The sequence below is a fragment of the Pan troglodytes genome, chromosome 2, assembly GCF_028858775.2.
Source record: "Pan troglodytes isolate AG18354 chromosome 2, NHGRI_mPanTro3-v2.0_pri, whole genome shotgun sequence".
NCBI lineage: Eukaryota > Metazoa > Chordata > Mammalia > Primates > Hominidae > Pan > Pan troglodytes.
Window position 1 is genome coordinate 124,780,302 of NC_086015.1, and position 25,811 is coordinate 124,806,112.

General features: G+C 40.5%; 1 protein-coding gene and 1 pseudogene across 20 annotated transcripts in view; one reads left to right on the forward strand and one right to left on the reverse strand.

Moving 5' to 3' along the window:
• POLQ (DNA polymerase theta) overlaps window positions 1-25,811 on the reverse strand; it is a 113,125-nt gene that overhangs the window by 60,240 nt on the left and 27,074 nt on the right. For 14 of the 20 annotated variants that reach the window (XR_010155306.1, XR_010155308.1, XR_010155307.1 and 11 more), the window contains 7 exons: window positions 19,873-20,015; window positions 18,015-18,219; window positions 17,537-17,679; window positions 17,397-17,423; window positions 6,779-6,972; window positions 5,112-5,236; window positions 1,796-2,039 (listed from right to left, as the gene is read on the reverse strand). Coding sequence is in view for 13 of the 20 variants with exons in the window: in XM_063806145.1 (XP_063662215.1) it covers window positions 1,796-2,039; window positions 5,112-5,236; window positions 6,779-6,972; window positions 17,397-17,423; window positions 17,537-17,679; window positions 18,015-18,219; window positions 19,873-20,015 (1,081 nt within the window). In the remaining 7 variants the exon portion in view is untranslated. The remainder of the gene's footprint in view (window positions 1-1,795; window positions 2,040-5,111; window positions 5,237-6,778; window positions 6,973-17,396; window positions 17,424-17,536; window positions 17,680-18,014; window positions 18,220-19,872; window positions 20,016-25,811) is intronic. The other 6 variants (XR_010155309.1, XM_001165150.7, XM_009446252.4 and 3 more) reach the window with 1 other exon arrangement.
• Window positions 2,422-3,272, forward strand: LOC107970739 (large ribosomal subunit protein eL8-like; annotated as a pseudogene).

The following is a 25,811-nucleotide window of genomic DNA, read 5'->3' on the forward strand; positions in this document are numbered from 1 at the left end:
CTAGAACAGATAACTAGAGAGGAACAACTCGTAATTCTTATATAAACTCTGCCCAAATCTCTGACTGACCTCTAAACCGTGCAAGTGTGGACAGATTCCAAGTGGCCAGTTAAAAGTCTAAACCAGGGGTCCTCAACCCCCGAGATGCAGACCAGTACCAGTCCATGGCCTGTTAGGAACTGGGCCGCACAGCAGGAGGTGAGCTACAGGCAAGGGAGCATTGCTGCCTGAGCTCCGCCTCCTGTCAGATCAGCTGCAGCAAACCCTACTGTGAACTGTACATGCAAGGAATCTAGGTTGCGTGCTCCTTATGAGAATCTAATTGTTTTGTTTCATCCTAAAACCAAACCATCTCCACCACCCCCCACCACCACCTCCACCCCCGGTCTGTGGAAAAATTGTCTTCCATGGGCAAGAGATATGCAAGAGCAAAGAGGATAGTAAAATACTATACCCCATCCCTTCCCACACAGGTTAAGGTCTCAGACCTGAGTGGGAGGGAAGAAACACTAATTGGAAATGAGATTGATGCTTCCATCTAAAACAAATTGTTTAATACCTGAAAATAAAACTGGTTGTTAGTACCTGAAAGTAACTAAATACCTATAGAATCTGCCTGAGATTTCATATAAGACTGAGTTCAAAAAACAGTGGTAGAAAAAATAATTAAGCTATTCCTTGATTTATATACTGAGTCTAGCCCGTTCAATAAATTGGTTATTCAGACATACACACAAAAAAATAATCAAGGAATCTTCTCACAAATTGTTTTGAGGGACACTAGCATTCCAAAGAACATTTCAGAGGAATGTATTTTAAAATGCTCTTGCCTAAAGTGTAAGATGAGCCTGAGATATATAATGAAATCACATCAAAATTATCAATATCCATCAAAGCAGATCAAAATCAAAATTTAGCAAAGCAGAAAGCATTGATACCAAACTTTTGCTCAGTTCTTTTTTTTTTTTTTTGAGACACGATCTTACTCTGTCACCCAGGCTGGAGTTCAGTGGCACTATCAGGGCTCACTGCAGCCTTGACCTCCCGGGCTCAACCAACTCTCCAGCCTCACATCCCCAAGTAGCTGGGACTATAGGCACATGCCACCATGCCCAGCTATTTTTTTCTTTTTTTCAGTTTTAGTAGCGATGAGATCTTGCTATGTTGCCCAGGCTGGTCTTGAACTCCTAAGCTCAAACAATCAGCCTCAGCCTCCCAAAGTACTGGGATTACAGGCGTGAGTCACTGTGCCCAGCCCCACTCAGACGTTCTAGCAGGAATGTTTTTAAGTCATGTATTATTTTTTAAATATACAAAATAAAAAGTAATCTGCGGCCGGGCACTGTGGCTCACGCCTATAATCCCAGCACTTTGGGAGGCTGAGGCAGGCGGATTGCCTGAGGTCAGGAGTTCAAGACCAGCCTGGCCAACATGGTGAAACCCTGTCTCTACTAAAAATACAAAAATTAGCTGGGCCTGGTGGTGGGTGCCTATAATCCCAGCTACTCGGGAGGCTGAGGCAGGAGAATCGCTTGAACCCAGGAGGTGGAGGTCGCAGTGAGCCGAGATCGCACCATTGCACTCCAGCCTGGGTAACAAGAGTGAGACTTCCTCTCAAAAAAAAAAAAGTAATCTGCAACGGGGAAAAAGTAGCCATATTTTCTTCCACTTACACCAAGTATGTAATAAGATTATTTAAGAGAAAAATAACTTTAATACATTATCTATTATTTTAAAATTGACATGATTTTTTTTTTTATTTCATAAGCCCATGTAGGTAAAGGTATTTTCTTACCTTTTGAAAGGCACAGCATTTTTCAGAATCACCTCCACCTCCACAATATTTGCTCTAGCAAGGTCTGCCACAGTATGAAAGCCAGAAGCATAGAGAACCCTGGCTCTCTGAGCATTTAGTAAGGATACCCGAACCAGGTCACACAGCTCCCTCTGGATGCCAAACGTAAGACGCTTCTGAAATTGGGAAAGTAGTAGTTCCATGTTGTGCCAGCCCAGACGGTTGGAAAATACTGTAATCATCCCTAGAACATTCATAGAATATTTGTTGAATTCAATTTTTTTTACAGACGAATTCTCCATTTCTTTAGATGTATTTATATTTTCTTTTGTTTTTTCCCTGCCAAATTGTAAGATTTAACAAGGCCCAAGGTGTAAGTTAACAAGGGAGCAGATATATATTAAGAGCCTTAACTAATTGGACAATAAATGTGCTAAGTTTTATGAGATGACATTAAATGTCATCTTATTTATTCTTAATCCTCAAGTTAATACATGAAAACTGAGGCAGAGCACATAAACACAAAACAAACAAGAAGCCCTCACCCTAATTCATTCCTCTCTCTCTCTCTTTCTTAAGCAAAAGAGAACTCTTAAAAACATGTAAAGGTCTCTCTCTTCCCGCCGCCCAAGATGCCGAAAGGAAAGAAGGCCAAGGGAAAGAAGGTGGCTCCGGCCCCGCCCCTGCTGTCGTGAAGAAGCAGGAGGCTAAGAAAGTGGTGAATCCCGTTTGTGAAAAGGCCTAAGAATTTTGGCACTGGACAGGACATCCAGCCCAAAAGAGACCTCACCCGCTTTGTGAAACGGCCCCCCTATATCAGGTTGCAGCGGCAGAGAGCCATCCTCTATAAGCGGCTGAAAGTGCCTCCTGCGATTAACCAGTTCACCCAGGCCCTGGACCGCCAAACAGCTACTCAGCTGCTTAAGCTGGCCCACAAGTACAGACCAGAGTCAAAGCAAGAGAAGAAGCAGAGGCTGTTGGCCTGGGCCAAGAAGAAAGCTGCTGGCAGAGGGGACGTCCCCACCAAGAGACCACCTGTCCTTCGAACAGGAGTTAACACCGTCACCACCTTGGTGGAGAACAAGAAAGCTCAGCTGGTGGTGACTGCACACAACGCGGATCCCATCAAGCTGGTTGTCTTCTTGCCTGCCCTGTGTCGTAAAATGGGGGTCCCTTACTGCATTATCAAGGGGAAGGCAAGACTGGGACGTCTAGTCCACAGGAAGACCTGCACCACTGTCGCCTTCACACAGGTGAACTCGGAAGACAAAGGCACTTTGGCTAAGCTGGTGGAAGTTATCAGGACCAATTACAACGACAGATAGGATGAGACCCACCGTCACTGGGGCGGCAACGTCCTGGGTCCTAAGTCTGTGGCTCGTATCACCAAGCTCGAAAAGGCAAAGGCTAAAGAACTTGCCACTAAACTGGGTTAAATGTACACTGTTGAGTTTTCTGTATATAAAAATAATTAAAATAATACAAATTTTCAAAAAAAAAAAAAAAAACATGTAAAGATGCTGGGCGCGGTGGCTCACGCCTGTAATCCCAGCACTTTGGAAGGCCAAGTCGAGCAGATCATCTGAGGTCAGGACTTTGAGACCAGCCTGACCAACATGGAGAAACCCCATCTCTACTAAAAATACAAAATTAGCGGTGCATGCCTGTAATCCCAGTTCCTCGGGAGGCTGAGGCAGGAGAACCGCTTGAACTTGGGAGGCGGGGGTTGTGGTGAGCCGAGATCGTCCCATTGCACTCCAGCCTGGGCAACAAGAGAGAAACTCCATCTCAAAAAAAAAAAAAGTAAGGGACTCTTTCCACCTGGAGGAAAACAAGAGTTGGTTTAAATATTCAAGTGCTGAGAGAACTAGAAAGAGTGAAGTTCCCACCCGCATTTTCTTCAAAGAAAGGTTGCTGAGCTCAATAGCTGCACTGTCTTGGAATAAAGAAACCAAAACAAGTGCCATGTCATAAAGACATTTGTTGAATTAAAATTTTGTTACACTTCCCTACAAGAACATAAACCCCTAGAGGCAGTCTTTCATCTTTGATACCAGTGAGTCTAAGAGTGAGTCCCTCCCGGCCGAGCGCGGGTGGCTTACACCTGTAATCCCAGTATTTTAGGAGGCCGAGGCGGGTGGACCACGAGGTCAGGAGAACGAGACCAGCCTGGCTAACACAGTGGAACCCCATCTCCACTAAAAATACAAAAAAAAAAATTAGCCGGGCGTGGTGCCGGGCACCTGTAGTCCCAGCTACTCGGGAGGCTGAGGCAGCAGAATGGCATTAACCTGGGAGGCAGAGCTTTCAGTGAGCCGAGATGGCGCCACTGCACTCCAGCCTGGGAGATAGAGCGAGACTCTGTCTCAAAAAAAAAAAAAAAAAAAAAAGTGAGTGCCTCCCTTCCTACCACTATCTCTTCTCATCTTCCCCGCAGTACTCCCTCCTAAGCACATATCTTCACGATGAAACCTATTATACATATAACACACCCTCTTGTAGCCCATAGTTTCCTTCTTAAGGGCTTGTAAGGATTCCTTAGTAAAATCAGACCCAGAATTTCTCGTTTGCTTAGGGTTTAATACATTAAGGCAGACCAGTGCTTCCTTAGATCATTTTTATAACAGTCAGACAGGAGTTCAGAAATCCCTCTCCATCTTCCGTCCTTCTCCTCAACAATATGTATTAATCAGTACCTTTTTTTTTTTTTTTTTGAGACAGAGTCTCGCTCTGTCACCCAGGCTAGAGTGCAGTGGTGCGATCTCAGCTCACTGCAACCTCTGCCTCCCGGGTTCAAGCAATTCTCTGCCTCAGCCTCCCCAGTAGCTGGGATTATAAGCGCCCACCGCCACACCTGGCTAATTTTTTGTATTTTCAGTAGAGATGGGGTTTCACCATCTTGGCCAGGCTGGTCTTGAACTCCTGACCTCGTGATCCACCCGACTCGGCCTCCCAAAGTGCTGGGATTACAGGCATGAGCCACCACGCCCGGCAATCAGTACCTTAATGAGAAAGGGGAGACCACAGAGAACTTTGTTTCTGTTTCTTCTTGCAACAGGAAAAAGAAAAGGAAAACAGAAAGGAGGATAGTCAGCAGGTTGCTAAGGAATAGAGGCCAAGACATTCAATCCTCTGTAACATGGTACTGAGCCCTGAGGAGCCATAGTTTTGAATTTTCTGATGATGACAAGAACTGTACAAAATTTTAGCACTTTTAAAGAAGCCTATAATAAAATGGAATTTGAAAAAAAAAGTAATCTTAACTCGACCTCAAATCACAGTATTAAATAAATGTGAAACCCTTTGTTTAACTGACCTGCATAAACAGCAGCTGACTGTTGCAAAGATTGAATCTGCCCACGATTGCATCCATATTTCTGATTTATTTCCCTTAAGGGAACTTCACTGATTAAATCTAATAGCACAAGACTGGTGAAAAACCTGGGAATAAATCATCAAAAGCGTGGTAAGAGATCCTTCACGCCTACTAGGCGATACAGTGTGTTGAAAAATGACTAAGAACTGGAAAGGCAACAGAGGGCTTATATAATACATTGTGGTGAGATTCTTAATAGAAAATAGGATTACTGGACAAAGGCTGAGATCAATGCTTGCAAAGCAAGTTTTGACATGCATTAGTACTACAGTAAAGAACTAATGTCTGTATAACAAAAACCTGCCCATATTCAAAACTGCTGCTAACAAGAAATGAGACTTGGTTCAAGAAATGTGATGACACAAAAATTAAAAAGATAACTTGATATACAGCTACATGTATATCATTACTCCAATAAAATGACAATATAAATATAGCATCCAATTTTGATTTGAAAGGCAACGGTAGCAAAAGTAATCCAAGTATATAAATCCTTATAAAATTTATACTTAACCATATTATAAATAATATATTAGAGACTGTTTTTTAAGAAAAATCATTTCATTATTATTTCTTTTTTTTTTTTGAGACGGAGTCTCACTGTGTTGCCCAGGCTGGAGTGCAGTGGCACAATCTTGGCTCACTGCAACCTCCATCTCCTGGGTTCAAGCAATTCCCCCACCTCAGCCTCCCAAGTAGCTGGGATTACAGGTGCACACCACCACAAACGGCTAATTTTTGTATTTTTACTAGAGACAGGGTTTTACCACATTGGCCAGGCTGGTCTCGAACTCCTGACCTCAAGTGATCCGCCCACTTTGGCCTCCCAAAGTGCTGGGATTACAGGCGTGAGCCACTGCACCCAGCCAATTTCATTATATTTCAAAGAAGCTAACAGCCTGTACCAATTTTTCCACCTGAATCTTTTAATTAGCTCTTCTCCTCTATTGGTAATGAATCACTTTTAAGTATGATATAAAGCATAACCCCAGGTGAAGTCACAGTAAGTTGGTGGTTCTTCTGATCAACACCTTCTTTACAAAAGAGAGGTAATTAAATATTCTACCTTAAAAGATAAGGTCTTTATATATAATGGCTGCTAAACTGTGAGCTGCAGAAAGAAACTAAAATACCAATAAATTTAGTAAATATAGAAAACTTGTTGGGCGTGGTGGCTCACGCCTGTAATCCCAGCACTTTGGGAGGCGGAGGCGGGTGGATCACCTGAGGTCAGGAGTTTAAGACCAGCCTGACCAACATGGAGAAACCCCATCTCTACTAAAAATATAAAATGAGCCAGGCATGGTGGCACATGCCTGTAATCCCAGCTGCTCAGGAGGCTGAGGCAGCAGAATCGCTTGAACCTGGGAGGCGGAGGTTGCGGTGAGCTGAGATTGCACTATTGCACTCCAGCCTGGGCAACAAGAACAAAACTCCATTTCAAAATTAAAAAAAAAAGAAAATGAAAAAAAAGAAAACTGAAAAATCTTATACTCTGCCAAAATTTTGATTTTATTGACAATGAAAGTGACTACAATAAACTGGGCGTCTACTACATGCAAGACACTGTGTTAAATACCGGAGAGCCCAGAGACCTTGACGTTTACCTTTTATGGATGGCCATTTGTCGATGCTGTCTCTCAGTTCTGGCTACTACTTTTCCTTTCACACAACGGGCCAAGAACCCCTCTTCAACTCCCACTAGCTCTGCCACCCTTTTCATTGAAGTTGGCAACTTCTCCCATAAACAGAAAAATCGATACCAATCAATAGTAGTCCAATCCTCAAACATAGGTGTAACCTAAAAGGAAGAAGTATTATTCATTAACTAAAACTATTATATTACAAAAAACCATTATATACAACCTTCATATTAAAGACAAAAGCCAGGCATGATGGTATGTGCCTGTAGTCCTAGCTACTCAGAAGGCTGAGATGGAAAGATTGCTTGAACCCAAAAGTTTGAGGCCACAGTGAGCTATGACTGTGCCACTGCACTCTAGCTCAACTGACCAGGTGAGACTCTGTCTCTAAAAAAATGAAATAAAATAAAATAAATGAAATGGCTGACTGTGGTGGTTCATGCCTGTAATCCCAATGCTGTAGGAGGCCAAGGCAGGAGGATCGCTTGAGCCCAGGAGTTTGAGGCTGCAGTAAGCTATGACTGTGCCACATCACTCCAGCCTGGGCAACAGAGCAAGACTCCATCTCAAAAAAAATTACAATAAAATAAAATTACTTAAAATAAAAAGACAAAGGCCTCAGGATTTACAAAAATGTCTAACTGTGATAATACCTCATTCATATGGAAACATCATTTATTCACAAACAATGCACTGCCAGGACAAATGGAAAGAGATCACTAAGCATACAAACTGGATTTTATAGAACCCAAGTCTTTTTTTTTTTTTGAGACAAGGTCTTGTTCTATCATCCAGGCTGGGATCTAGTTCACTGCAGCTTCAACCTCCTGTGCTCAAGCAATCCTCCCAAGTCAGCCTCCCAAGTAGCTGGGGCTACAAGGTGAGTGCCACCACGTCTGCCTAATTTTTTAATTTTTTTGGTGAAACTGGGTTTTATTCTGTTGCCCAGGTTGGTCTCAGACTCCTGGCCTCAAGCAATTCTCCTGCCTCAGACTCTCAAAATGCTGGGATTACAGGCATCAGCCACTGCGCCCGGCCAGAACCTAAGTTTTTAATTATAGACACTTCTAATATCAATATTCTAACTGTAGGTACAATCTTAAGTATTCTGAGTAATTTTCAAGAAAGAATCAATAACATAGAGGAGATAAGGGAAGAATCAATATTCAGAGTTGATATATTACCCAAAATGTCAAGATTCAACAAAAATTATGAAACATATAAGAAATAGGAAAGTATGTCTCAAACACAGGGGGGAAAGCAGGCAAAAGAAATAAAAAGAAATACCTTTGAGAGGGTCCAGCTATTGAAATAAGTAAAGACTTCAAAGCAAATATTATAAATATGGTAAAAACAAAAACAAAAACCATGCTTGAAGTAAAAGGCATGATGCCAATGTCTCATTAAGTAGAGAATACAATAAAGACAAAATTATTTTTAAAAGAACCAAATGAAAATTCTGGAGTTAAAAGTACAATAACTGGCCAGGCACAGTGGCTCATGCCTATAAAGCCAGCACTTTGGGAGGCTGAGAGGGGAGGACCACTTGAGCTCAGGAGTTCGAGATCAGCATGGGCAACAGGGTGAAACACTGTCTCTACAAAAAAATACAAAAATTAGCCAGGGATGATGGCACATGCCTGTGGTCCCAGCTACTTGGGAGGCTGAGGTGGGAAGACTGCTTGAGCCCAGGTCAAGGCTGCAGTGAGCCGTAATTGTGCCACTGTACTCTTGTTTGGGCAACAGAGCAAGAACATGTCTCAAAAAAAAAAAAAAAAAAAAAAAAAAAAAAAGTGCAGTAACTAAAATGGGGTTTATTATGTTGCCCAGGTTGGTCTTGAATTCTTGAACTCAAATAACACTCCTTCCTTGGCCTTGGCCTTCCAAAGTGCTAGGATTAAAGGCGTGAGCCACCAAACCTGGACCTAAAATAGATAATTTACTAGAGAGATCAACAGTATATCCAAGCTGGCGTAAGAAAGAATCAGCAAACATGAATAGATTAATAAAGACTATGCAATCTGAAAGAGGGAGAGGAGAAAGCAGAAAAAATGAACAGAGTCTTAAAGGAATATGGGAAACATTAAGTGTACCAACATATGCATAATGAGTACCAGGAGAAGATAGAAAGGAAAAGGAAAATCATCTGAAGAAATTATGGCTAAAAGTATTCCAAATTTGATGGACAACATTAACCTACATATCCAAGAAACTCAGTGAACTCCAAGCAGGATACATACAAAGGCATCCATACAAAGACGCATCACAGTCAAAACATTAAAACTGAAGAAAAAAAATCTTGAAAACAGCAAGAAAAAGTCATCCTATGTAAGAGAAACCCGATAAGATTAAGAGCTAACTTCTCACCAGCAACAAGAAGGCCAGTGAGATGACATATTCTAAATGCAGTGAGATGACATATTCAAACTGCTCAAAGAAAAAAAATCTGTCAACTAAACATTGTTTTTTCTTTTGAAACAGGGTCTGGCTCTGTCACCCTGGCTGGAGCGCGGTGGCACGATCTCAGCTCACTGCAACCTCCACCTCCTGGGCGGAAGCCATCCTCCCACCTCAGCCTCCCAGGTAGCTGGGACTACAGATGCATACCACCACACCTGGCTAATTTTTGTATTTTTCTGGTAAAGACAGAGTTTCACCATGTTGCTGGTCTCAAACTTCTAGGCTCAAGCCATCTACCTGCCTCAGCCTCCCAAAGTGCTGGGATTACAGGCATGAGCTACCACGCCCAGCCTCAACTAAGAATATTATATAAAGGAGAGTTATTTTTCAAAAATAAAAATAACAAACATTTCCAGATAAACAAAACCCAAGAAAATTTTGCTAGCAAATCCATTTTATAAGAAATGCTAGCCAGGCACAGCGGCTCATGCCTGTAATCCCAGAACTTTGGGAGGCTGGGTGGGCGGGGTTTGGATCACTTGAGGTCAGGAGTTCGAGACTAGCCTGGTCAACATGGCGAAACCCTGTCTCTACTAAAAATACAAAAAAAAATTACCCAGGAGTGGTGGCGCATACCTGTAATCCCAGGGACTCGGGAGGCTGAGGCATGAGAATTGCTTGAACCTGGGAGGCGGAGGTTGCAGTGAGCAGAGACTGCACCACCGCACTCCAGCCTGGGCAACAGAATGAGACTCTGTCTCCAAAAAAAAAAAAAGCAAAGAAATACTAAAGAAAGCTCTTCAGGTTGAAAGAAACTCACCAAAACCATATTTCAATTCCAAACCAAAAAAAGAAAGTCAACAAAGGAAATTATGTGGGTACATATAAAAACAGTATCATTACATATTTCTCTTTTCTTCTCCTGACTGATTTAAAAGGCAACTTATAAAACAATATGCATATTTTTGTACTGTATTGGGTTTGTTTGTTAGTTTGTTTGAGACAGGGTCTCACTCAGTTGCCCAGGCTGGACACAATCTCAGCTCACTGCAACCTCTACCTCCCACGTTCAAGTGATTCTTGTGCTTCAGCCTCCTGAGTAGCTAGAATTACAGGTATGCACCACCACACCCAGCTCATTTTTGTATTTTTAGTAAAGATGGGGCCTCACCATGATGACCAGGCTGGTCTTGAACTCCTGACCTCAAGTGGTCCACCCGCCTCAGCCTACCGAAGTGCTGAGATTACAGGCATGAGCCACTACAACCTGCCAATATGCATATAATTGAATTGTTGGGTCTATAACATATAAAACTCACAATATATTTGACAGTATCAGCCCACAGGAGGCAGGTGGAAGCAAAGCTGTACTGGACTAAGGAAATGACAAGAGATGGTGTCCCAAATCCATAGAAATAAATGAAGAAAAAAACACAATCATAAATAAGAATGTTAATGAAGCAAACTGTAAATGTATATTTGCTCTCCTTTCTTCTCTCAGCTTCTCTAAAAACATTAAATTACATAAAATACTAAGTATAACAACCTACTGTTAGGTTTGCAACACATAATGATGTAATAAGTATAACAATGGCACAAAAAAAGGAATCAAAATAGAGTTATTTAAGAATACTTCTTTATTTCACTGCAATTAAGTTAGTATAAATTTTAAGCTGTACCTGATAAACCCTTGAGTAACCACTAAAAAAAAAAATGGCAAAAAATATAGAGAAAAATGTACAAAATTAAAATGTCATAGTGTTTTGTGCTGCATAATGACATTTTTGGTCAATGACAAACTGCATTTATGACAGTAGTCCCATAAGATTATAATGGAGCTGAAAAATTAATATTGCCTAGTGACATCATAGTCATCAAATATCTAGCATGTTGCATTACCTTTTCTATGTTTAGAAATGTCTAGATACACAAATACTTACCATTGTATTACAACTGCCTACAGTACTCAGTGGAGTAACATGCCAAACAAGTTTGTAGCCTAGAAGTAGTAAGGTTATACCATATATCCTAGATGTGTAGCAGGCTATACCATCTACATTTGTGTAAGCACACTCTGTAATATTCACACAACAATGAAATTACCTAAAGATGCAATTCTCAGAATGTATCACTGTCCTTAAGCAATAATGACTATACTAGAATATATTCCCTTCATTCAAAAAAGAGCAGTAAAAGAGGTACAGGGGAACAAATTCCCTGAGAATACCGACTGTAGTTGAAAACTTCAATACCCGACTTTCAACAATGAATAGAACTACTAAGAAAATCAAAAGGAAATAGAAGACTAAAATAACATTCTAAGTCAATTAGACCTAAGAGACATCTATAGAACTCCACCAAACCATAGCAAAATGTATAGCTGTCTCTTGTTATCTGTGGGGGATTGGTTCCAGGACCTCCTTCAGATAACAAAATCCATGGATGCTCAAGTCTCTGATATAAAATGATAGTGTCTGTATATAACCTATGCACATCCTGCCATATACAGAGTAATCATCTAGCGTAATTATAATACCTAATACCACATAAATACTACGTCAATAGCTGATATACTGTATTGTTTAGGGAATAATGACAAAATAAACTGTAAGTTCAGTACAGAAAAATTTTTTTTTGAGATGGAGTCTCACTCTGTCACCCAGGCTGGAGTGCAGTGGCATAATCTCGGCTCACTGCAACCTCTGCCTCCCAGGTTCAGGTGATTCTTCTGCCTCAGCCTCCTGAGTAGCTGGGATTACAGGCGAGTGCCACCATGCCCAGCTAATTTTTGTATTTTGTAATTTTGTATTTTTAGTACAGACAGGGTTTCATCATGTTGGCCAGGCTGGTCTCGAACACCTGACCTCAGATGATCCGCTGAAAGAATGAAAAGCAAACAAAATTGAAAAATATTTAGCTGGACTGATCAAGAAATGATGCAGGAAGATTCAAATTACTAAAATCAGGAATGAAAGAGGAACCACCCCCACCATCCTCACATAAATAAAAAGGATTATAAGGGAATACTATGAACAAGTAAATGCCAACAAATTAGATAATCTACGTGGACTATTTTCTGGAAATACACAAACTACCAAAACCGATTGAAGAAAAAATCGAAACTCTGAATAGTTATAAAAAGTAAAAAGATTAAATTCATCATCAAAACATTTACTCCAAAGTAAAGCCCAGGCCCAAGTGGTTTGACTGGTGAAATCTACTAAACATTTAAATAACAATTAATAGCAATCTTTAACAAATTCTTCAAAAGAAACAGAAGAGGAAGAAATATATCCTAAATCATACTGTGCAGTTAGTGTTACTCCAAAACCACACAAAGACATCACGAGAAAACAGAACTACAGGTCAATGTATCTTATGACAAAAATACTAGCAAACCAAATAAAATACTAGCAATAAAATACCAGCAAACCAAATCCAGCAACATAAAAAGGATTATACAACCTAACCAAGTCAGATACTCCCTTTTGGAATGGAAGTATTTATCCAATGCCTGTAACCCCATTGCATCTTGGGAGTAACTAACTTAGTTTTTTTATTTCACAGGCTCATCAGTGGAAAGCAGTAGCCTTCCCTCAGATGAGACTTTGGACTTCTGAGTTAATGATGCAATGAGTTAAGACTCCGGGGGACTGTTGGGAAGGGATGATTGTATTTTGGAATGTGAGAAGGTCATGAGATTTAGGGGCCCAAGTGTAGATTTATATAGTATAGATATGTGTCCCCACCAAATTTCATGTTGAAATATAATCTCCAATGCTGGAGATAGTGCCTGGTGGCAGGTGATTGGATCATGAAGACCGTTTCTTATGGTTTAACACCACCCCACTTGGTGCTGTCGTTGTAATGGTGAGTTCTCGTGAGATCTGGTTGTTTAAAAGTAAGTGGCACTTCCCGCCTCTCTCTCACTCTCTTCCTCTTGCTCTGGCCATATAAGATGTGCCTGCTTCCCCTTCACTTTCTGCCATGATTGGAAGCTTTCTGAGGCCTCCCCAGAAGCAGAAGCCACTGTGCTTCCTGTACAGCCTGCAGAATCATGAGCCAATTAAACCCCTTTTCTTTATAAATATCCCAGTCTCCATAATTTCTTTATAGCAGTGTGAGAATGGACTAATACAGTAAGCCAAAAAGAATAGCTATGAACACTGAAAAGCAGAGCAATGAAGGGAAACTTGCCCTACCAGAAAGTTTTTAATTAAAACAGAGGCACTGGCACAAAAATCAGTCAAACTGGTCTTTTGTCAGACTAACAAGTGAAACAGGAATATACACAATGACAAATGGAATTAGAAATGTACCCAAATACAAATGGAAATACAGAAGATAAAAGTTGCCATCTTGAGTCATTGTATAAATGAATTTTTTAATAAATGATGCTGAGATTACAGATAGCCATTATGAAAAAAACATGAAACTGAAGAACCATGTACTAGAATACACTCCAAATGAAGCAGAGCTCAAAATAGGGGCAGGCCAGGCACAGTGGCTCATGCCTGTAATCCCAGCACTTTGGGAGGCCAAGGCAGGTGGATCACCTGAGGTTGGAAGTTCAAGACCAGCCTGACCAATATGGAGAAACCCCATCTCTACTAAAAAAAAAAAAAAAAAATACAAAATTAGCCAGGTGTGATGGCGCATGTCTGTAATCCCAGCTACTCAGGAGGCTGAGGCAGGAGAATCGCTTGAACCCAGGAGGCGGAGGTTGCAGTGAGCCGAGATTGCACCATTGCACTCCAGCCTGGGCGACAAGAGCGAAACTCCATCTCAAAAAAAAAAAAAAAAATAGGGGGATCACAACTATACAATTACTTGAAGAAAATGTGGGTGAATTCCTTAATAATTTCAGAGCAAAAAAAAATTTCTCACTAATTCAAAAGTCCATATATTCAACTACTAGACAAAACATACAATAAGCAAAGTCAAAAGACAAGTGAAAAATCAAGAGGAAAATCCTTCTACTTATACCACAAAGCACCAATCTCCCTAATATATAAAAAAACCTTTAAAACTAAAAACAAAACAGAACAAAAACAAAAACAAAAAAACACACACACAACAGAACAATGAGCAAAAGACATGGACAATTCACTGGGGAGGGAGGTGGGGAGCCCTGTACCCATTAGCAATCACTCTCCATTTTCATCCAACCTCCTCCATTCCCCCAGCCCTGGGTAACTACTAATGCACTAAATGTACTTTTTGTTTCTATAGACTGCCATTCTGGACATTTTATATAAATGGGGAAAATGTTCAAATTTACTCATAATGTAAAAAAATGTAAACTAAAACTACACTCAAAAATACAAAAGTTTGACCATATACTCTCTACTTGTGAAGCTGTGAAAAAACAACAACTCTAATATATCTCTGGTAAAACAGGAAAGTGATACAAACTCTACAGAGGTCAACTTTGCAAAACCAAAATCACTTATGGTTTTACATTTCACTCTTTGGTTTTACATTTTACCAAAATCACTTATGGTTTTACATTTCAGTCTTTCCTAAAGATACACCTCCATAAAAACTAAACACTGTGTGTACCATGTTACTTACTGAAGCATAATTTGCCACAACAAAATATTGAAAATGATCCAAATGTCCATCAATAGGGAACTGACAGAATAAACAACGGCACATCCACCTACATGACAGAATTATAGAGTTTTAAAAAAGAATAAAAAATGAATTGATATGAAGTGATTTCCAAGATACACTGTTAAGAAAAAAAAAGGTATAATGTATACAGCATGCTACCCTCTGTATAAAAAAGGTGAAGAATATGTATGTCTGATAATTTCTGTAAAATTAAAAAAGAGAAGAGATACATTAAAAAATGAATGAAAACAGTCATCTATGAAAGGTAGGTGGAAAAGGCATGGAAGGGATGGATATAGGAGTCAGACTTCTCTGACTATTCCTGTTTATATAGTTCTGACTTTTGAATCACAGAAATGTTTTATATATTCAAAATATAAAATAGTACATGCAAACACTAAATGTTTTGTCTAACTTAAAACATAAATGTATTTTAATTGCCAATGCTTTAAGCTAGGGGTCAAGGCCTTTTGAGCATGAGTCTGTTGATTAGAATTTACCATGGCTTTCTTAAACCATAACCACAATACATTGTCTAAGAAATCCAGTTTCTGTTTTGTAATGTGAAGTTAGATATTAAAGATAATCATTGGCCGGGTGCAATGGCTCACACCTGTAATCCCAGCACTTTGGGAGGCCGAGGAGGGTGGATCACTTGAGGTCAGGACTTCAAGACCAGCCTGGCCAACATGGTAAAACTCTGTCACTACTAAAAATACAAAAATTAGCCAGGTGTGGTGGCATGCACCTGTAGTCCCAGCTACTCAGGAGGCTAAGGCACAAGAATTGCTTGAACCTGGGAGGCAGAGGTTGCAATGAGCCAAGACTGTGCCACTGCACTCCAGCCTGGGCAACAGAGTGAGACTCTACTCAATAAATAAATAAATAAATAAAAATTAAAGATAACTGCAAAATAAACTTTGAGCAGTGTCCTTTTAGTTTCTTCCCTGTCTAAATTCCTATAACTTTTTCTCAGAGCTTTCAGTTATCTCACTTATATTTTTTTGCTTGTTTTTAAGACACGAGGTCTCTTGCTGTCACCAAGGCTGGAGCATGGTGGCACAATCATAGCTCACTATAACCTAGAACTCCTGGGCTCAAGTGATTCTTCTGTCTCAGCCTTCCAAGTAGCTGGGATTACCGGCATGCACCACCACACACAATTTTTTTTTTTTTTTTTTTTGTTTGGTAGCGACAGATTCTTGCTCTGTTTCCCATGCTGGTCTCAAATTCCTGGACTCAAGTGATCCTTCTGCCTCAGCCTAATTTTCTCAGAAGCAAACTGACATGAACGAGTTTGGGAACACAACTAACTCTTGAAGGGCATACAACTTGAATGGTGAGAGAAGTATACAAGACCACTAACCACAAGCATTCAGCATACTAACACTGCCAACAGTCTTCACGTTTTAGAGAGGGAACAGGAGTAGGAGTAGTTAGGTAATTTGGCAAATGACTTACATAATGTTTATGGGAGAATTTACTAGAAATAATAGATGTTATTAAACATTTATTCAGATACCAAACATTCATCAAAGACTATCAGCCCTGAGGTGGGTATTATTATCTCCATTTTACAAATGAGGAAATGGAATCGTAAGAGAGGTTACTTACCCAAGGTTGTATGATTACTAAGTGATGAGGCCAAAAGTTGAACTAAGGCAGTCTGATCCTAGAGCCCACAATCTTAGCCACTGTATAATAAATGACTTATTTTTAAGGCCATGATAGATGACCGGTGAAACCTGCTTTGAGATTCCTCCCAGCCACATTCTTGGGCACAGACCTTTGAGCCTATTATCACCCATGTATTATGCGAGTTTGTAATAAAAGAAAATTGGCACTGTCTAGACATTTCCCCTCTGCTCACTACATAGCGATTTTTATTGGAACACATTTCCTGATAAGCCCCCTTCATTCTAATGAGAATTTCAATTTTACTCACCTCCCCTTATCACTTGCTTATCAAAATGCATGCATCTGCTCTTAACTGACAAAATTAATTATTTCTGATCAGGTTCTTGCCAGAGAATATGACCTTAAACACTATCCAATTCTTATTAATATCTTTGTTATACAAAATAATATTCACAGAACATTGTCTAATATAAACAAACTGTTAAAATTCCTTATTGCATTTATTATAGAGATTTTTATCAAACAATGTTAAGTTCCAAAGTATCCTTTTAGGACTAAATTTCTCTTAGGCAGGGAAATGCAATGTTTTTCCTAAACTTGTTTTGTTTTTTATCTTATGAATATTAACACTAATCAAGCTTTCCTCTTTCTTTTAGTTGCTAGAAAACCCAGAATCAAAGTTGACAACAGCATTGGACATGACTTAATGGCATGCATGTTTGTGTACTGACCTTTGCTTGAGTTTTACATCATGATCCGATCTTTAATTTTCTGATATCCCATTTTTCTTTGCTGTTCTTTTATACGTTGTAAAAATATATATTTTTTATAAAACAACTCAAATCTTTTTTGGAAGGAGGTTGGAGAAAATAAATTTAAAGGTAACTAGAACATTTAGATTATTACTTTAAAACAATTATCTTCTTACCTCTTCTCTATTCCCACCAGTACTAACCTAGGCATGGAAAACAGACGAGATGTTCTGTTAGGGTATCTTTGATGTTCAGGATTATATATCTATTTTTTTCTCCCTATTTTCACAAACATAATTGTTAAAACAGAACTTACCAGATAGAGAATATGAAGATCATTCTCTAAAACAAAGCCCTTCATTGCTCTTTGCAGGTCAGCAAAAATATCTAAAGTATCGGCTGGAGAAAGTGAAGAAGAAAGAGTGGCCGAACCAAGATGTGTTGGATGATACACCTTTCCTGGTTTAGGGTTAGGGTGAGGAAACAGAGGAACAAACATTCAAAATAAAATAAAACAAAATACTATCTTTCTGTATTCCATGCTAACCCTCCCGGCTGATAAATTTTACAAATAGTACCTTATCCAGCACATGAAAATGTATGAGCAGGCTCTATAATAATGGTCTGAAGTTGCTAAATACAATACTGATTTACTAAAAATGAGTTGATACGCTGCTCAAAAAATCAAATTCCTTTTATACTACATGAAAAGACAATTTCCATTCACTGAGCAGTCATACACCCTCACTAAAGAAGAAAAAGTGAGTAAATTGCAACTGAGAAGTCACACTTACCTTCTGTTCCATCACTGGCTTCTGTACTCTGGATGAATTCATTTTCTAGTAGCCACATCACACAGGCCTCAATCGCTCCAAGCTGAACAGACTCTTGATTTCTCTGAATTCCTTGCTTCCCTTCTTTCATACTTGCAGCCAAAAATGTGCAGGCAGCATAAGTATGCATATCTTGTGATGTACTTGCCACTCCACCAACTATTATCTGAAAGAAGATATTTGGAAATTTCTGTAGCTTTTTAAGAAAACATGCAAGCCACCAGGCGCGGTGGCTCATGCCTGTAATCCCAGCACTTTGGGAGTCCGAGGCGGGCGGATCACGACGTCTGGAGATGGAGACCATCCTGGTTAACACGGTGAAACCCCGTCTCTACTAAAAATACAAAAAATTAGCCAGGCTGGTGGCAGGTGCCTGTAGTCCCAGCTACTTGGGAGGCTGAGGCAGGAGAATGGCATGAACCCAAGAGGCGAAGCTTGCGGTGAGCCAAGATCACGCCACTGCACTCCAGCCTGGGCGACAGAGCGAGACTCCGTCTCAAAAAAACAATTAAATAAATAAATAAATAAAACATGCAAGCCCTCTGAATATAAAATAAAGCAAGCTATTTCATTCTCATTTTTTTAAATGTTCTTAGAATCTTAATGTAGAGATTCTTTATTTACTTTCCCATCACCACTCACTGTAACTGTTGGTAACACCTAATGACAACAGAAAAGTTCTCCTTAAAGTAGATAAAATATTTTCTTAAAAAGAAAAATAAGTGGGCCAGGCATGGTGGCTCACGCCTGTAATCCCAGCACTTTGGGATGCCAAGGCGGGCAGATCACGAGGTCAGGAGATCAAGACCATCCTGGCCAACACAGTGAAACTCCGTCTCTACTGAAAATACAAAAATTAACTGGGTGAGCCGGGCGCGGTGGCTCACGCCTGTAATCCCAGCACTCTGGGAGGCCGAGGCAGGCGGATCACGAGGTCAGGAGATCGAAACCTTCCTGGCTAACACGGTGAAACCCCATCTCTACTGAAAATACAAAAATAAGCCAGGCGTGGTGGTGGGCGCCTGTAGTCCCAACTACTCGGGAGGCTGAGGCAGGAGAATGGTGTGAAGTCAGGAGGCGGAGTTTGCAGTGAGCCGAGATTGCGCCACTGCACTCCAGCCTGGGTGACAGAGCGAGACTCCGTCTCCAAAAAAAAAAAAAAAAAAAAAAAAAAAAAAAAAATTAACTGGGTGTGGTGGCAGTCCCAGCTACTCAGGAGGCTGAGGCACGAGAATTCCTTGAACCCAGGAGCCAGAGGTTGCAGTGAGCTGAGATTGCACCACTGCACTCCAGCCTGGCAACAGAGTGAGACTTCATCTCAAAAAAAAAAAAAAAAAAAGAAAGAAAAAGAAATGAATCATTAAATTCATCTGAAATTTTGGATAACACAGCGAGACTCCATCTCAAAAACAAAACAAAAAAAACATAAAGCACCGGGCACAGTGGCTAACACCTGTAATCCCAGCACTTTGGGAGGCCAAGGCAGGCAGATCACCTGAAGGCTGGTTCAAGACCAGCCTGGCCAAAATGGTGAAATCCCATCTCTATTAAAAGTACAAAAATTAGCCAGGGATGATGGTGTGTGCCTGTAATCCCAGCTACTCGGGAGGCTGGGGCAGGAGAATTGCTTGAACCCGGGAGGCGGAGGTTGCAGTGAGCTGAGATCATGCCATTGTACTCCGGCCTGGGTAACAGAGTGAGACTCTGTCTCAAAAATAAATTAAAAAAATAAATAAATAAAGCTAAGATTTTCATATACTAACATTTTACTAATTTAGGCATAAAAGAGCAAATGGTAATTTAGTAAATTCTCTCTTACCTCCAGAATAGCTCGTATCATGCTGGCAGTTACTTCTTCTCCTTCTCGTCTTTGCAGACAGCTGCGAACAGGCTTTAGAGAACCCTGAAGGAGAGCTATGCCTTTTGATTTCTCAGAGTTCTTACAAATTAAGATACTCTCGCCTATAACCAAAAGATACACATTTGCAAAATCCCAATATAGTTCCATAAGATATCTGCTAAAGAGATTTTAAGTTGCCTTACTTTGCTTAAAAGCAGACAAGAGATGATAGTGGTTGTTATGGTAATAAAATTATGGCTATTTTTTGAACTTTGGACAGAAGGGCATCAGAATATGCTACTCCAAAATATGCCACTTCAGCATAAGGATTATTTTGAGCTGAAGGCCATTGGGAAGCAGCAAACACAGAAAGAACTCTTTGTCCTCTCCCTATCTGCCTAAAAGCAAGAATAAATTTTTCCCTTTGTGATGATGTTTTCCATTCCCTCTCCCATACAGGACAACAACCCTTATCACTGGAGACAGGTCAGCACTGAGATGGGTCTGCACAAACAAACTCTACCTACTAAAATAACTTCTATCTTCCATTAGTTTCCCCCATATACTTACCTTCTCACAATTTGTTGCCCCTAGAAGCCCAGATACCTTTTCCTTTTTCTTGTTGCTTCTCCACAATTTACTGCCCGTTGTTAAAATGTTATATAAGACCCCAGGTTAAACAGTTTCTCAGGTCTTCAATCCTTTTCTATAAAGGCTTCCATGTACATAAAAATTAAAATATTAGCATCAAATAAAGTTTATATGCCTTTTCTCCTGTTAATCTGTCAATTTAATTAGCAGGTCCCAACTGCAGAACCTAAGAAAGTAGAGGAAAAGTCTTCTTCTTCCCCTACAGGATTAACCATTATTATTGAATAATGAAGTAATTAATAGAGGTACTTTCAAACCTATAAAGTAAAATGCAAATGTAAATTGTTACCAGTTATATGATAAAATAAATTCAAAAATACTTGTAGATACCCAAAATTTATATTACAACATTTACTAATTTAAATGCTTTATTGTGAGAACCAAATGAACAAAAATACATGAAAGCACTTATATGTTAAAGCCATATACAACTATACAATTTGAACAAATACAAACTATTATTGCAACAATTATGACTAGAGAGAATCATAATTTTTCTTCAAAAATGAATCCAATACTGTGGGAAAGAAAGCAGGTAAGAGGTTCAAAAAGACAAATGAAGAATACTTTTTTTTTTTAGATAAAACTGGCACAGTGCTGGAATATCCTTACCACCCGAGGCAAAGAGAAGGTACAGATTATCCTTCCCAATTGCCAAACTGAGAATCAAGATAGGATAAAGTGAAGGGATTATAAACTTGATTATCAATGGCTGTTTATCCCAGAAATGATTATAAAGATAGGCACCATTAAAAAAGCAAAACAGCCAGGCGCGGTGGCTCACACCTGTAATCCCAGCACTTTGGGAGGCCGAGGAGGGCAGATCGCGAGGTCAAGAGATGGAGACCAGCCTGGCCAACATGGTAAAACCCCGCCTCTACTAAAAATACAAAAATTAGCTGGGCATGGTGGCACGCACCTGTAGTCCCAGCTACTCAGGAGGCTGAGGCACGAGAATCGCTTGAACCCAGGAGGCAGAGGTTGCAGTGAGCCGAGATCACGCCACTGCACTCCAGCCTGGCAACAGAGAGAGACTCCATCACAAAAAAAAAAAAAAAAAAAAAGGAAAACAAGATGTCAGCAAGATGGTGGTTTAGGAGGCTTTACTACCCCCCTCCCCAGAAGCTTCAACTAGCTTCTATCTGCAGACAAGAACACCTTTGTGAAAACCCCAAAACTGCCAGGCCCAGTGGCTTACGCCTGTAATCCCAGCATTTTGGGAGGCCAAGGAGTGTGGCTCACTTAGGTCAGGAGTTCGAGACCAGCCTAACCAACATGGTGAAACCCCGTCTCTACTAGAAATACAAAATTAGCCAGGCATGATGGCACATTCCTGTAATCTCAGCTACTTGGGAGGCTGAGGCAGGAGAATCGCTTGAGCCCTGGAGGTGGAAGTTGCAGTGAGCCGAGATTGTGCCACTGCACTCCAGCCTGGGCAACAAGAGTGAAACTCCATCTCAAAAAAAAAAAAAAAAGAGGCCAGGCATGGTGGCTCATGCCTGTAATTCCAGCACTGTGGGAGGCCAAGGTGGACGGATCACCTGAGGTCAGGAGTTCAAGACTAGCCTAACCAACATGGTGAAACCCCATCTCTACTAAAAATACAAAATTAGCCAGGCATGATGGCACATTCCTATAATTCCAGCTACTTGGGAGGCTGAGGCAAGAGAATCGCTTGAGCCCAGGAGGTGGAGGTTGCAGTGAACCAAGATTGCGCCATCGCCCTCCAGCCTGGGCAACAAGAGCAAAATTCCGTGTATTAAAAACAACAACAACAACAACAACAATAACCAAAAAAAAAAAAAAAAAAACCCCAAAACTTGGGAATAAGTCTGAAACTTATGCATGGACCACAAAACTACATAAAAATTGCAAGATATAGTAAGAGAAACTGTCTCACTTTAACCTCATCACCCCTTCCACTCCCCTAAGTCAGCATAGTATCACACAGAAAGGAATCCCCAGGGCTCATGGCTTCTACAGTGGGAGAAGAAAACCAGAGAACATAGAGCTTCCCTAGCATTCCAAGAGGCTTCCCAAGAAGCCAACTCCAGTCTCGCCTCACAGAGAACATGCTGGGTAACAGCACGGCTAGATCACCTGGGGTCAGGCAGAAACAAAGCAAGGAGGTAGAGCTCACGGCAACCAGCATGCAGATCTTGGTGGTAGCTCTGTGTACCTGCCAGTGGTGGTGCCCAATCAGAGGTACCAGCTAACAGCTAAACAGTGTAGCCCAGGACAAAGCCAAACTGATCACTTCTAGAAGTGGTAGGAAATTCTACCTGGCTTGAATCTTTAGATGGCCAGCCTCCAGGCCCAGCATCAAAGCTCATGAGGACCCTGCCCAGGAAAGGAGATGACCATCACAGTGCATTTTGGAAAGAAGCAGGGGCTAGTTCTGCCAAACCTGGGATTTTAAACAGTGCTCAAGCTCAGCCTCAAGGACCTGCCCCAGGTGGAAGATGCCTATCATACTGTATTTTTGCAAAGTGCAGGGACTAGTTCTGCCAAGGGTGGAAGTTTAAACAGCCCTCAGTTCAGTCTCAAAGCCCACTCCAAGTCCCCACCTAGGCAGGGAGGCAAACCTCAGATATGCATTTTTTTTATTTTATTTTTAGAGGTGGGATCTCTGTCACTCACATAGGAGTGCAGTGGCATGATCATAACTCACCGAAGCCTGAAACTCCTGGGCTCAAGCGATCCTTCCATCTCAGCCTCCCAAGTCACTGGGATTACAGGCATGAGCCACCATGCTCAATCATGCATTTCCACTGAGCATAGCAGCTGGCCCACTGGTCCAGAATAGCAACTCCACCTAACCTCGAGGCCCAGCCTGCAACACTGTCCAAGTACAGATCTCAAATAGGGGTACCATCTGGCCAAGGAATACACTCTGGGGCCCAGCTGAGAGGTGATTGCAGTGCCAAACCAGCAACTCTGCCTGACTGCAGAGCTCAGCTTGTGGGTTCACCTGATAGCAGAGCCCAGCCAGCAGTCCCACCCAAACTCAGAGCAAAGGCAGCAGCCCAACTATCTACAGAATCCAAAGCAAGCTTTGCCTGCTCAGGGCTGCTGCCAGTTGGCCTATTCAGAATCAAAGGCTAGACAAGTGAAGTTCTATCCCTGCCAAAGAACACCTATAAAAGCCAAAGAGGTAGCTGTCTCCTCAAATGTGCAGATACCAACACAAGAACACAGATTACAAAGAACCAGGAAGCCAAGATACCTTCAAAAGAAACTAACAAAGCTCCAACAATGAACCCTAAAGAAATGAAGATCTGTGAAATGAGAAAGAATCCAGAATAATTCTCCTAAAAAAGTCCAATGAACTACAAGGATATATGGATAAAAAATTAAATAAAATTTGGAAAACAATATACAAACAAAACAAGAAGTTTGACAAAGAAATAGAAACAATAAAAAAGAAAGAGAAATCTTAGAGATGAAGAGTACAATGAGTGAACTGAAAAATGCAATCAAAGCTTTAGCAGCAGGCTCAATCAAGCAGAAGAGAGAGAGATTAGGGAGTTGGAGGGATGAGAAGATGGTCAAAGAGTACAATGTTTCAGTTAGACAGGAAGAATAAATGATAAGTATTTGGGGGTGATATGTTAACTGGCTTAATTCCATCATTTTGCATTGTATACAGATAGCATCACTCTGTGCCTCAAAAATATATACAATTATAATTTGTCAATATCCAATTTTTAAAAATCACATGAATATAACACCTGACTCTTGCAATGGCTACAAAACAGCCCAGCTTAAGAAAGAAAACACACACATATAAATTACCTAGAGAATGAATCAACTAGCATTAGCAGCAAGATAAACAAGCCACTTTGGGCTGTTTAAAGGTCTTTCGGGGCTTTGATTCTTCAACAAAATGAACTGCCCTTTTCCTGAATGGGCAAGGTTTATAAAATGTCCAAATGAACATCAGTATATATGTACAGGTTCCTGCAACCACCTGTCTGGGGAGGACTCATCCACATCACAAGAGGGAAGTTGAAATTATTTAGAATCAAATAATTTATTACTGACTGCTGAACTTGCAAATCGCTATTTTGGCACCAAGCACCATCATCCTATACTAGAAGCTTCTAAGTAGTCTATGGAAAGACTGAAGTGTCATCTAAATAAAACACCATGTGCTGTCCAGGAATATAAAATGCACAGAATTTCCAATGATGCTACACGATACAAAAAGCATGACCAAGTATTTAAGTCTCCATAGTGAATATAAACCACTATATTCCTACATTCTTCATTAGCTTGAAGTTATGAGCAAGTCATATGACATCCTGAAATACAATGATATGCAAGATCAAAAGCTTGGAAGTCTTTAAGACCTCAGAAATGAACTTATTACAGTATATTTTAGTTCTGTTTGAAAATTGTCTGATTTAAGGCTTGATAATTAGCCCAGGGCACTAACCTTCCAATTGTTCTTTCCCATAATAAATATAAGCTAAGAACATAACAAGGCAAATAAGATCTCAGCTTATTTCTTGTCTTATTTCTCCTTATCTTCTACATTAACTAAAAGACCCTCTGTCCCGAGAGACAATTATCTATGTAAAATGGACTTATACTCCATTCCCCAGAGGTGTGAGTCCACTGAAAATTGGGGATGGACAGAGGTAGGCAAATAGGAATGGGAAGGAAGAATCTCACTCTCTTCCCTCAACTCTTTTTAAGCATATACATGTAATCTGCATATTCTGTAGGTAAAGTAAGAGAGAAACAGGATAAACGTCTCTGGTGTCAGCTGTAGGAAAAATCCAACAAATTGGAAGTTTTGTTTTTTTTTTTAAATCATCAAAATTTTCAGGGCTTAAAAGAAAGGCTGACCAATGCCCTTCAGGGATTGTAAATGGGTCATTTATTACTGGTGCTGAGACTGAAAGCTGTTCCAATAGCCATGCACATCTTCTTAAGTATTAGTGGAGCACGTGGCCACCCAAGCTAAAGATTATATTTCCCAGCCTCTCTTATAGTTGGGGAATGTAATCATGTGAAAGTTCTGGCCCATTGTATGTGAAGAGAAATACTATGTGCAACTTCTGAGCAGCGGCCTTAAAGGGCAGGGCATGCTCTTTGCTTCCTCATCTTCCCTTCCTGATGGCTGAAATGCAGATGTGATGACAGAGACTGGACTGGCCATCATATACCGAGGATAGAAACTACATTGCTGAAAATGTTAAAACAAAATAGAAGACTAGGTCCCCAACACACTACAGCCATCATATAAGGCCTAAATTACA